Source organism: Hydra vulgaris, chromosome 08, assembly GCF_038396675.1.
Source record: "Hydra vulgaris chromosome 08, alternate assembly HydraT2T_AEP".
Taxonomy (NCBI): domain Eukaryota; kingdom Metazoa; phylum Cnidaria; class Hydrozoa; order Anthoathecata; family Hydridae; genus Hydra; species Hydra vulgaris.
Window position 1 is genome coordinate 45,373,610 of NC_088927.1, and position 14,840 is coordinate 45,388,449.

At 28.1% G+C, this 14,840-nt stretch overlaps 1 protein-coding gene across 5 annotated transcripts in view; it reads left to right on the plus strand.

The window, feature by feature from the left end:
* LOC136083885 (TNF receptor-associated factor 3-like) overlaps window positions 1-14,840 on the plus strand; it is a 105,055-nt gene that overhangs the window by 25,631 nt on the left and 64,584 nt on the right. For all 5 annotated transcript variants that reach the window (XM_065803804.1, XM_065803802.1, XM_065803800.1 and 2 more), the window contains 2 exons: window positions 9,716-9,790; window positions 9,955-10,032. In XM_065803804.1, coding sequence (XP_065659876.1) covers window positions 9,716-9,790; window positions 9,955-10,032 — 153 coding nt within the window. The remainder of the gene's footprint in view (window positions 1-9,715; window positions 9,791-9,954; window positions 10,033-14,840) is intronic.

The window sequence follows — 14,840 nt, forward strand, 5'->3', positions numbered from 1 at the left end:
GTTCATGTATGGAATATTCTGAAACCGATGAACAAACTGGACCTTTATATTTCCTTGGATCATATGCGTTTCCATCAAGTAGAATAATTACTTGTCTTAATGGCAATTCATTTTGGTGTAGCTGACATCCAACTAAATGTAATTTTCTATTTATAAATTTTTCTAGCTTAACAACGAGACCATTGTCTGTACCAGTATTTGAACTTGTATTGTCAAAAACCACAGCTTCAAGAGTTTCAGTGCTGTTAAACTCATTTAGAACTTATTTAGTTGCATTTGCTTTGGAAACTTTAGTTCCACTTGTAATAAATGTATACGTTAAATATTTTATTATCTTTTTTCCACTTTCTGTAGTGTATGTGATATACGCTTCTTTTTCAATTTAAGTTTTTATAATTGGCTGACCTTATGAATAGTAAGCAAGTGTGTGAACAAGCGTTTCTTTATCTTTTTTATAATCAACTTTGATATCTTTTAATTAGAAAACCTCTTTACTATAGTCAATGTCAACTTGCTCTCCTATTCTAAACTTCTTCCTATAAACGTTCTTTTCTGTAATGGTATTAGTTCTTTCAGCAGCTGTTACTATGTCATAGTCAATGAGTAGTCGTGTACCTAAATGAGCCGCAGCATTGTTACTAATTCCATAACGTAATACTGCTTTTGCAAAGTTATACAAGTGTTTGTAATTAAATAAAGTATAAATCTCTTCATAAACATCTCAATCATTGTTACTTTCACCGTCATCACAATCATTACCATCAGAACAAGGATTATCACACTAAACAAAAATTATATAAACTTGAATTAAACAATATACTTGCAGTTATATATATACCAGATATCAGTTATGCTAGCCCAATAGCACTGGTTAAACCAATTTAAGTACCAATTTAAGTACCAATTTAAGACACTTCTTTCTAAATATTTAATTGTACTTACGAATCACTAATAACAAATATACATATGCTTATTTACCACTAAATTTGATTCTTCAAGACATTCCACACAAAACTCTTGTTTAAACAATGTTCTAAATACTTGTTTATTCTTTAACTTGATTAGTCCTTTTTGATCAATTTTGCCAATCTGAAATGACCCATTTCCACCCTTTTTAGCTCTTTGGTCTTTTAGATACTCCCTTTCATTCACTGGTACCTAAATAAAAAAAATAGTAAACACTACTAATAAAATATTTTTTGCTGTAATAAATGTCCTTAAAAAATTGACTTTTGTAGTTTTACCATTTAGATTCTAAATACCTTTTTTTCTTCATCACAAGTGCACAATATATGCTTTTTTTAACAATCTTTAATATCACATCTAACCAGTCTGCAGAAACAATTTAATTAAGTTCTTAAATATTATTTAAATTTTAGAATAAATATGCCAAAAATTTAAAATAAGTTAATAAAAATTTTATTTAAATTTAAAAATCAATGAAAAAGTTCTTATTATACCTGTCATCACAATTAGCAACAGGCATTTCACAATTACAAGCAGACAAGTTAAACAATGAATTAAAATTCTTCTCCAAATACTTTTTGCTAGATTTGTTCCCTTTTGATTTTTTATGTTCAGCACACAAAACTTTTTTAAAAAGTAACTCAAGTTTTTTGTGTATACTTCTCTCGTGGATCAAGAGGAGTTTAGAGTTTATTTTTCTCCATAGCTCAACAAGTTTAATGCTTATTTGAGAAAAAATTTTTTGTTCAGTTATTTTTTTGGCAGTGAGTTGTTTATTGAACTTGTAGCTGAACTGTATAACTTGTTTAAATGTGGGAAGGTCGCTAACTGGAAGATCATTTGGTAGTCCTGCATACCGAGAACTTGTGCAGCGAGTTCTACTTTCAAGGGACTTAGCAGCTTTTCCCATTTTATTTATTATCTATTTAAAAACAAGATGCAGTTACATATTTTAAAATACAATATTTTATTTCTTATTTAGTTACAGTTAGATCAATGCACTTAATACTAATTGTAGAAATTGTAGATCATTATTTTTAATATTATAATTGAAAATAAAATTGTTAACTATAATAAAAAACATATATAATATAATTATACTACTTTTATAAATTATGAATATTTTGCTGATTATAATACAAAACAGCAAGAAATGTATTACTATACACATGTTTAAATAAAGATATTTACTAAACATAAAAGCTATAAAAACTGCTGATTTTGAAATATTGTCATATATGTGTGTATATATATATATATATATATATATATATATATATATATATATATATATATATATATATATATATATATATATATATATATATATATATATATATATAATATATATATATATATATATATATATGAATATTGACTGCAACAAAAATTGTTGGCAATATAAAACAAAGTTTAACTTTTTTCTATTTAAAAAAAAAATTACTACCATTATGGTGGTTTGTTTACATCATGGGAATAGAAGTTTGTTTTACTTTTCCGTACTGCGCGATATAAACATAATTAGTTAAAATTGTAATATTTATTTTTTTTATAAAAAGAACATTTAAATTACCTCGCCCTAATCAATTAACCATTTTAATTAAGAAATATTTACGCCATTATTCTTAGTTTTTGTTAGAGAATTTTCCACATCTATACCAATTTTAAATGGTAAAAATGGAAATGCCCTACTTTTCATACGCTTTTTAAATTTTTTAGCTTATATTAGGTTCTACAAATATGCGTATGTGGTTTATTTTAATGTATTTCTTAAATATATATCTACAGTTAGTATATTTCAGTTGAATAAAATTATTTTGTAACTTCATTTTTGACAAGTTTATATATTGTTGTGAAAATAAAAAGGAGATCAAAAAATAATAATATTGCACGAACTGCAGTTAACCTTTCTCTTTTGCTAATAATAATGTTTGAGATTATGGATTATATTTATATATATATATATATATATATATATATATATATATATATATATAAATATATATATATATATATATATATATATATATATATATATATATATATATATATATATATATATATATATATATATATATATATATATATATATATATATATATATATATATATATTTACAGTATGCAAAAAACTAATTGTACACTTACAAAAAAATCATAATTTCAAAGATTGCATCAAATGTTGTCAAAATGACACAACGAGTTGTCTGTTAAAATATTTGAAAGTTATTTTTAGATATTTTATCAAGTATTGTTTTAAGAATTTATTTGTGTATTGGTGAAAATGATTGCTTCTCAAACCTTTTGAATTTTACAGAATTGATCTAATGATGCATAAAATTGGCTGCAAAAAAAGTAATTGTGCAGTTTAAAAATAATGTCAAATTGATCAAATTTCATGGTAATTAGTATCAAGTGGTGCCTCCTTTAGCCTTGATGGCCTCATCTAGGTGATTTGGCATTGAGTTGATCAAATTTTGGATCTCTTTTGTTGTTATATTATCCCATGCCCTCATTATAGCTTCTTTCAAGTTGTCTTTGCATCTAAATGCTAGTTTACCAATTTTTCTGTCCAAAAAACACCACCAATTTTCTATTGGATTCAAGTCCAGACTTTAAAATGGTCATTCCAAAACACTGATGTTATTTGTGTCATAGCATAACTTCATTTTTTCAATTGTTTAGAAGCATAATCTGTTTGGAGCGGTTGCTAGTGTGGCTGGTAGTGGACGAAAATGCAGGACCACTAGTGCAATTAATCAAAATATCATTAATGTCATCATTAATGTGAAGAAAATTAGATTTGTTATAAAGCTAAATTAGTTTTAAAAATTCAAGAAGATCATAATGTCACAGTGACTCCTCAAACAATCGAAATTGTATAAGAGAACAAAGATATACAGGTAGAGTGGTTCGAAATAAACCTTTTTTAACTTCTAAACAAATGAAACGTTGATTGAAATTTGCATTGAAATACTTAAAAATGCTGATATCATATTTGAAAAAAATTTTGTGGCCAGATGAGTCAAAATGCAATCTTGTCTCATAGGATGGAGTCAAAAAAGTGTAATGAAAAAAGGAGAAGCTTATAAATTGAGTTGTTTGTGATGTAGTGTAATGCATGAAGGAGGAAATGTGATGGTTTGAGGTAGTATGAGTTGAAAAGAAGAGGGAAAATTTTTATTTATTGATGACAAAATGGATGCTTCGGTATATTGTGAAATTCTCAAAGCTAACATGCAACTATATACTTAAAAATTGAGAATGGGAAGCGATTTCATATTCCAACAGGATAACAATCCAAAACATACCGCTAAGAAAACGAAGATATACATTGACATAAATAACATCAATGTTTTAGAATGGCCAATTCAAAGTCTAGACTTGAATCCAATAAAAAATTGGTGGTGTTTTTTGGACAGAAAAATTGGTAAACAAGCATTTAGACGCAAAGACAACTTGAAAGAAGCTATAATGAGGCCATGGGATAATATAACAACAGAAGAGACCCAAAATTTGATCAACTCCATGCCAAATCATCTAGATGAGGCCATCAAAGCTAAAGGAGGCCTCATTCGATACTAATTTTCATGGAATTTGATCACTTTGACATTATTCTTAAACTGTACAATTTTTTTTTTTGCAGTCAATTTTATGCATCATTAGATCAATTGTGTAAAATTCAAACGGCTTGAAAAGCAATCATTTTCACCAATACACAAATAAATTCTTAAAACAATACTTTATAAGATATCTAAAAAAAACTTTCAAATATTTTAACGGACAACTCATTTTTTTGATGCTGTTTATAAAATTACGATGTAAATGTACGAATTTTTTTTTTTGCATACTGTATATATATATATATATATATATATATATATATATATATATATATATATATATATATATATATATATATATATATATATATATATATATATATATATATATATATATATATATATATATATATATATATATATATACCGTATAATTTTGCTACGAGCGGTGACTTTGATAATTTTTTTTGTTAGTTACAAAAGTTTTGATTTGGAGATGTAATTGCAAAATTAGAAACTTTATTTTTTTTTTGAGTACGTTATTATATTCTGCTTATATTTTTATAATTTTAAGGATTGTAAAGTGATTCTAACTTGTGCAAATGTGTTGGGATTAACATGGCTTAAGCAACAAAAAACGATTTTTACATGTACCAAAAAAATGTCAAAAAACATATGATTTTAATTTTTTGGAATAAATTATTTTCTAAAAATCTATACTTAGATGTTCAAGTAGTATATTCCAGTTATTATACCACTGTAATATACCACTCATTTTTGATTACTCCCAATTACTTTTTGATATAATTTTCATTATTTGATATTTCAATCTTGTTGTGATTATTTAATGTTTCAAACGATTATTTCTAGTTAAAAAAAACACTAAGACAAAATATCACATAAAGAATTGCAGAAGAATTCATGAGAGCTTTTAAACGTAAACCAGGTAATCGGTCCTATGCATTGTACCCAGCAGAAGCCATGCAAAATGCCTTGTTAGATATCTCAACTAACAGAATATCGATTTTTAAGGCATCCAAGTTATTTGGTATACCATATGGTACTCTGTACAATAAGAGTAAAGTAAGACATGAAAAACTTTGGAGGGCAGACCAGATTACAGTCCAATACCAGAGAAAAGATTGTACAAGTTATTAGCATCCTGACAAAGTGGAAGTTACCTTTGGATAAGTTGGATATACGTCTTTTAGTAAAAGACTATCTATACAGAATGGGTGTTACTGATTTAAAATTTAAAAATAACTTGCCTGGCCCTGATTGGGTAAAATCCTTCATTGTTTGCAATAATCTGACTGCTCAAATTGCTGACAACATAAAACCAGCAAGAGCTGAAATTGATTGAAATTCAGTCTGTTCATATTTCAACGAGTTTTCCATTACACTTCAAGATATTCCTAATACCAATATATTCAACTATGATGAGACAAAAAAAATGCAGCATTCTAAAGGAGCTATTAGTATTATGTACTGTGGGAGTGCAGCTGGTCAGTTTCTTTCTCCCATGGTTGTTTATAAAGCTGCAAACTGCTACATAGAGTGGACATATGGTAGCCCACCTGGAACTATATTCGACAGTTCTAAATCTGGTTGGTTCGACTCTAGAACATTTAAGCGTTGATTCAGGGAGTTGGCATGTTGTTTTCTAACTATAGGGAGTTGGTATGTTGTTGATACCCAGGAAAAACTAAAAAATGTGTGAAGTTGAAGTTCATTGGACAGGTTGTTGAGGTTTTACCAACACCCAAAACTCTTTATATGAGGTTTCTAAGGTAAGTAGAAGGATCCAAAAATCTGTTTAATTATCCTGTTGCAGAAGACATCGTTTTTGCGGTACATTTTTCGAGTGTATTGCAACATCTTTAACCACCGAAGATAAATAATAGTTATCAACTAGAGTTTGCAAATGTAAAAAATATTGATAAAATCGGATACATTATAAGAAGTGAATCGGATACATTATCAGAAGATGTCAGAAATATTCACCTAATGATTGAACTCATAACTTTTCATTTAAAAAAATTAACACTTTGTCTTTCAAACATTTATTTTACTAATTAGTACCCTCCAGCAGTTTAGAGGTACTACACAGAACAACTAATTCCTGGTTCGGTTTTAACACCAGTTGTTGTAAAATCTTCAGAAAATGTGATTTTTGGGCTTTTTTGTTTTGGTATCCTTTTCTTATTTTAAATGGAGTTAAACAAGTAAAGTACATTTGTACTTAATATTTATATACAATTAGTACTTTAATTACAATTACCCTAATGTCGCTATTGATATATTATATTGTTATGTATAGCATATTAACACCAAATTGTTTTTTGTTTCTTTGTCCATTTCGTGGATATATTCGATAACCAATCTTGTTGTCTAAATTTATAATTTAGCCAGTAAAATCTTAAAAATGTATTTGTAAATTGTGTTGAAATTTAGTACAACTCCAAAAAAAAGTATTAATGGCACTTGTGAAGATGGCTTAATTAAAAAGCTTTTAAGAAATAATAAACTATCAAAGTCACCCCCAACGAAGGTTTAAGATTGATAACATTTTTGACTTACAAAAAAATATGTATTAGAACCAAAAAAAAAAATTTCTATTCAATGGAATTCTTTAAAGAAAAGGTATAATGTTATATCGAAAAAATAAAATTCAAAAAAAAAGATTTATACGAAAGAGTTTATTTGCAAAAATGCTCAAAAACCTATCAAAGTCACCCCGTTTGACGGTATATGTATATATATATACATATATATATATATATATATATATATATATATATATATATATATATATATATATATATATATATATATATATATATATATATATATATATATATATATATTAGTGTGTCCCGTTTTCAGAGTCACATTTTATTTTGACTATTTCTATTATTTTTCTGCTGCGTATATGTGAGAAAATGAGATATATAAAGTTTTAGAACTCAAACTTTATTTTTGTGACTACACAAGCCACTTAAGTTTCAAAAATCAAGGCTTTTGGATGAAAAAAGCCTATTTTTACTTGTGTAGTCATAGTTTGAAAGATACAAGCTAATGTTATGTTGAACCATGTACTATTAACCCCAATTAGTTATAAAAAAAATTGGAGCAGTTTGAATAAAACCGTTCGTTAGAAATTTCCGAAGTGACAAGATTTGAAACTTGTAGAAATGCCTATAATATCGCGTGTTATATAAATTAGGGAGGGGGAGGGGGTGGGGGAATACTACAATCTATATGTGGTGAGCAAATTCTAAAGTGAGGGTTTGGGAAGGTGGGTTATTTGGAACAATGCATTTTCTCGGCCTGGTGGTTAGGTGGTTGGTGGGGCCTGGGGTTAGTTGCATCGGTAATCCTTCAGTTAATTAGCGTAAAACAAAAATTTTTTTTGCCTCATTGCATCGTCTTTTAAACGTCTGAAACGTTTTAAAAGCAAAATATTAATTTTATTTTACGCCGCTTAACTGAAGGTTTATCAAAAGTGCTTCAAAGTAGTGATAGAACAATATTTTTTGAAATTTGAGAAACTTTATCTTTTTAAGTGAAAGAACACTTTATAATTCTGTAAATGAAAGGACACTTATAAACTTCTGTCTATTTTTGTTGTCTATTATATTTGACTCAAATGCAGAGAGTAAACTTATTGAACAGAATGGCTAAAACCAGAAAAAAGAAAGAAATATTTCGTCTAAGAGTGACAAGTTGAATGACAATCAACTCCCTACTAACAAAGACATTTTGGAGTATTATTATTTTTTAATGAATGAAAATCCCAAGTTTAAATATAAAATCCTTCTCTGCGGTGGATTCTCTCATGATGTCAAGCTTATTTGTGAGAAAAATTGTCAGTGTTTTGTTAAAAAGGTCACTGCTATTCACGAAAAAGCTGGAGTTCCAACATCTTGAGTGGACAAAGTACCGAAGAAAATGAGTGAATTGCTAGCTAAGCACAAAAAATTTATTTCTCTTCAAAAATGGCAAAACACCAAAGAAGTAGAAAAGAGAATATTATGCCTGTTTTTTTTGATGTTATGCCCAGTGATGTGCAACAAATATTAGAGAATGATAAGAAAAGACCTCAGGAAGACGAAGCTAAGGATGGTATATTCATAAACATGCACATATATCATCGATTTTGACGAGTCAACATTTTTTCTTTTTATTAATTTAATGCTGTGATGAGAAATTTAGGGGCATCTGAATAAATAATCATTATTCATGTTTGTTTTGCTTGTGGCTTGATCATTTGTCATGTCAGAAAAAAAAAACATAAAAGCAAATTATATTTCCATATTTAACAGAAATATTTAGGTGAAAAATAATTCTTATAAATTATACGAATATATATTTGTATATCTGCTCTTTCTCGATGAAAACACAACGTTGATCCACTGTATATAACTTAACGTTATTCCAATGTATACGAAGCAACGTTGATCCAATCTTAATCCAACGTTTATCCATACACGTTGGATTAACGTTGAGTTATAGACATTGGATCAACGTTAATCTATATACAATGGATTAATATAGGGTTATACATATTTTATCAACGTTAATCCCTATCCATTGGATCAACGTTGGGTTTAGATTGGAAAATCAACCAACTTTTGCGATATTTTTACATTCGTTGGACCAATGTAATTTTCCTAACTATTTTTAATCACGTTGTTATTAAGGTTTTCATTAATATAAATATTATAAAACTAACATTGGATCAACGTTGTAGTTGCATCGGAGAAATTAGCCAACATTCGCAATGTATTTTCATACGTTGGCCCAAATTAAGTGTGCCAGCTGGGTTCCCAAAACGTTTTTGATAAGAAGTGGGGTGGGGGTGGGTAGAGGGCTTGACAGGTTTGTTTTTTGCCAATTGAGGCCTAGAAAAGACATATTTCTGACCAAGATGTTAACAAAAAAAAGATCCTTGTTGGCTATTATTTCCCGACTCCAGTGTACAAATTTGCCTACTTATTTTTGAATGTAATTTTTGTTGAAGGAGGGGAGGAAGGGTTTAGACACCCTGGACTCGTCTCCTTGGGACGGCCCTTATGATAATGATGGTAATGATGATGATAATGTTTATTGGTGAACGTGCTAAAAAAATGTTAAGTTTAATAAAACTAAAGTAAAAATTAAATTTTCTCGTAAATTTACATTTAGATTCATGAAGAAAAATGCGAATGTTTACCTCTTTGTTGTGTAAATCAATGTGGTATAGAAATTATGCGTAAAGAGGTTTGATTTAAAATCTAAATAGCTGTATAATATAAAAAGTATCCTATTTTACCCAAGTAACACTTGATACGTTAAAAATGTCTAAACAACGTCTATTTTACAACAAGACATCTTTAACACGTCTTTAATACGTCTTTTAAACGTCGTTTAAACATTTTTTATAGATGTCATTCCATATTACTGATAGTTGCGCTAATACAATTATTCCATGTCAATATTTGAATATTGGATGCAAATTTAAGGTAAGAAAGTAAGTTTTGAAAAATTAAAAGTTTTTAAACTTTGAAAATTAAAATTGTATAAAGTTCTTAAATAATAATAAGCGAGAAATCAGGTGAAATAAGCGAGAAATCATAAGCGAGAGGTTCGGAGTTCGATCCCCACCACGTCCCTGGTAGTACCGCGCTCAACTTGTTTCTCCGCGCAGCGGCCTTGTTCGACGAGGTTCGTGTTTCGGAGTTATAGAGTTGAGAGAGGGTTATAACCACTATTAAGTAGCCTCCTCATCTGTAGTGGCCTTCTTGGCCTTGAAGAGGTGAATAACAAAAAAAAAAAAAAAAAAAGCTACACATCTTGCTATATAGCATCAGTATATCAATCAGTTATACATCATCTGTATTGATCCCTATCTACAATATTTCTTAAAAAAAATTAGTTATTAATAAGTATAAATAAGTTATTAATAAATATAAATTTTCCTTAAAAATTTGTTGCTTAAAAACTATTTATATTTGCAGTGATTTAGTTTTCAGAATGTTTTCAGAATAATTTCAGAATGTTTTCAGAATGTTTTCAGAATGTTTTTAAAATGTTTGAGAAAGTGTCAACTAATTTTTATATATACTTTGATAAAAGGTTTTAGTTATACATTAATAAAATTTCTGGGAAGGCAGTATTTTTTTTTAAAGATTTTTTAGCTAATGCAAGTTTCGAAAACTTTTCACCTACTTTACTAGCAAACATTTTGTTTTTACTCATTATTTTAACTTTAAATTAAAAAAAGTCAAAATAGAAGATATGGTAAAATAATTTACAATAAAAAAAAACTTCACTTGTTCTTAAGGATTAGCAGGTCAAAGACAAAGTGAACACAAACAGCAGTTCCTTGCATAAAAAAAGTAAAAAAGTAACTATCAAAAACGATGCCAATCAAAGCAAAAATCTTTGGATATTATATACATGGACATGATCTATCACTATAAAAATCAGTAACCACCATTTAAAACTTTTATTTTGATTTAGTAAGTTTTAATAGGCTTCCATAACTAGAGACATTAAAATAAGTGGAAATCATTATATTATTTTGTTACGCTTACTATTTAGAAAATTTAACGTACACAGTTTTCTTTATTATCATTTTCTTATTTATACAATAAAAACACGTTGAAAAATTTCAGACTTTTTTTGAGCTTGATGTCTTTTCTGGTGTTAATAGATTTTGCATTTCAGGACAAAAATTTCTATTAAGTGTTTTGATTGATGATTTCTTATTTTGACAAATATTAACCTTTATCACAGATAAAAACTTTAGTAGAAGGTTAGTTTCAACAAAACAAAAATTCAACAACAAAAAAACAGTCTCAGTAACAAGGCGTTTTTTATTACTTTCGGCTGAGACAATATTTTATCGGCAATTATTCATACAGCTCCCCACTATTTGTAGCTGTTTGTACTCGTGATTTTAACCTCCGGGCAAATACTTTCACCAAAGGTACACTTTTTCAGAAACTAGTACATCATAACTCCTCTATAAGTTTTCTTTAATAGCATTTATCAAGCTTCTTTTCTGTTAAAGTTATTTTACCACATTGGCCGTTAAAGAAAAGACCTGTTAAATAATTATTATCAATTTTCGAACTCTCAACTTTAAGCTCTTCCATGGTTCAATACCTCTCCTTAGCAAGTTTGTTATTATCAATCACTAAAAATGTATTTAATTCAATGAATTAGCTTACGTTAAGCAAAACCTTTGCTTAAAGCGATACTCCAAATCTTAGGATTATTGAGGTCTTTGTAATTTTTTTTCACATTTGCAAATGAATGAAGTCAACTATCAGTGATTATATATGTAGTCACCAGGTTTAAGTTTCTCATCCTCAATAATTGTCTCATAATTATTTAAAAACCTCGATGTTGATGAAGACACCATCAGGCTGCAATGAGCTAAACGCACTAGATTTAGAACTAATAAAGGAATTATTTTGTATTTTTTGAGCACGTACTCAGATACTTATAATTTTTGCAAATCAAAAGATCCAATGCACGTTAGGCGATTGTTTTCTAATCAAAGAAATGTATGTTTCTTAATAGGAACTTTGTTTTCTTTGTGCAATTACTGTCTGAAAAATAGAGCACCTGCAAGCTGCAATATAAAAAATAGCGTAATTCTTTAAACTTCTCTAAACATGCTTAAGATACCATATTTTTTTAATTTTAACAATTTGAAGAGTTTATTTTCAAAACCCGGTATGCGAATCTTTTTAGGGAATAACAGACAATTAAATTTATTTCATGTTGATTGTCTGTTATTCCCAAACTGGTTTGAAAATTGAGGCGGAAATAAAAAATTGTTTGCCTTAGAAGATACGAGAGATGTTGTAAAAAATTTGATGCATTTTCCAATGCATCAATTCTTTCTCTATTTTCAGGTGCCTGCTATTGATAAAGCAAAAAATACACATAAAGTTGATGCTCCTTTCCTTGAAAAAGCAATAATTTAAAAATACGCTCATCACCATTATTTTCCCCAAATAAAAATATTACTATCTTTCAGCAGATAGATTATTTGATAGGGTTTAGCAGGATATTAAAAAAAGTGAGCAGATTTTACAACCTGCTATTTGCGGAGCAGTGGCATTGCTGTGGTTGGTATAATCCATTGCGGTAAATTTTTGGTGTCACCTCTGAAGACTTTTACTAACAGGGCTAACGACACAGAGTAATCTTTATATCTTGACAAAAGATTTTTTTGTGAATTGAAGAAAGTAGTAAAAAATGAAGAAATAGCGGTGTTTTCATTAAAGAATATCTAAAATTCAAAACCTTAAATGCATTGGTCAGGCCAAACGCAACTGCAAATTAACACAAACACGAGCAGTTCTGTCATGATTATATTTCATTCATTATGGTGCTACCCCTCTGTGTCAGGTTGTGATGATGTTAACCAGTGCGACTTGAACCTTTGCACCCCTGTAGTGACACCACTGCTGCAGAAACATTTTAAGACAACATGGGAATGTTTTTGTTAATGGCCAGGATTCGTCAGCTTTAGACTTTAAAGCAGAAAAAAATTTTATGAAAACAATAAAATCGTTTAACAAAAGTTGGACCATAAAAGTGATCAATTTCAACCATCATGAAATAGTACTCTGTTGCTTTCACACTGAGCTAACCTCGCATCGCCAACTTAAGAAGATCAAGATATAGGATACTTTTAAACTAAGTGTCCTAGTGTTTAACTATGTGAAAAATATTTAAAAAGTATGTTTTTTGTCTACTAAATACTGTCGGTGCAGGTAATGCAATACGCAAACTTTATGAGACACTTCTTCAAAATTCTAGATTTGATAGTCCACTGTCCAGAAAAGACAATTAAATTTAAAAGTTTATTTAAACTTTAATATTGAATGCAAAATTAAAAAAATGTTATGGCTTATTGTTTCATTTTTAACTCTCCGAAATAAATTTAAATTCAGAATTGTGAATTTTGAAACATAGTATTATTGCTTATAGTATATATTGCTTTAACAGAAAGCTGTTTTTATTTACATTATAATTAAAATATAGTTACCTAAACATAAAACATACTGAGTTATGCAATATTTTGAATAAAATTAATTAATAAGAGATATTTAGGTCTTTTAAAGTTTATAAACTTTCCGAAAGATCTTTATAAAATGGATTTTTCGCATTTTGCTAATAAGCTGTAATTGGATATACAGTATTTTGAAAGCAAATGCTAATTTATAAACAAAAACTATCTATATTTTGTATTTACCTATATTTTAACTCTTAACCTATCTAATATACTTTATGCATATATAAATTAAGTAACAATAGTTATTCCAAATATATGAGCCATCATTGTGTATCGACAAAAGTCAGTTTTCTCTAAAATGGATATCCTGCATTTTGAAAATACACTCTTTGTATAAAGTCTAGAAACAAGTATTGTCTTATTTCCAGACTTATTATCCTTTTATTTTCTTTGATGTAAATGAACTTTGAAAAAACATATATCAAGACCATAAGAAGTTGAAATAAAATCATCTAAATACATCACGTGCTGCTTTACACAAATAAATGGTGATGATGACACAAACAAAATGTGGAAATAGTTTTTTCTACTTTTTTTAATACTTTTTCTACAGCGTTTAATAATATCTATTTCGTTAGAAGCATCCTAGTCATATGTATTGGTGATTCAAAAATTAGGCAGTCTAATGTTGTACTAATAAAGCAATCAAAAGTTATACATTTCCTTGGTGTTTTTATTGGTGAAAATCTTTAAAGGAAAAGTCATATCAATACTTTATGCCACAAAGTTTTAAAAAATATTGAAGCATTGTATAAAGTAACAAATTTTCTAAATAGAAATGCATTAATTCAACTTTTTTTACTCGCTTATTCAATGCAATGTAAACTATGCAAATATTGCATGAGGTAGTATTAAAAAAAAACATCAGGTCCTTCTTATCGGCAACAGAAGCATCTAGCACGATTAATAAACTTTAAAAACCGTTAAACTCATGCCATACCTCTTTTATTGGAAATAAATGTTCATAATATATATCAACAAAATACTATTAATGTTTTTTGCTTCATGTACAATGTAAAACAAACTTTTTTCCTATATCTTTTCCAAATTTAAATGCAATGAAACCAAAAAACATGACCTAAGAAATTAAAATCTCGCTCATAAACATTATTTGCATATAAATTTTTGAAGATCTCTTATATCATATCACGGAGCTTTTCTTTGGAACCTTATAGTTTTAAAAAATTTTTATTTCTCTCAAAGTTGGGCTTTTCTTTTATTTAAAAATAAATT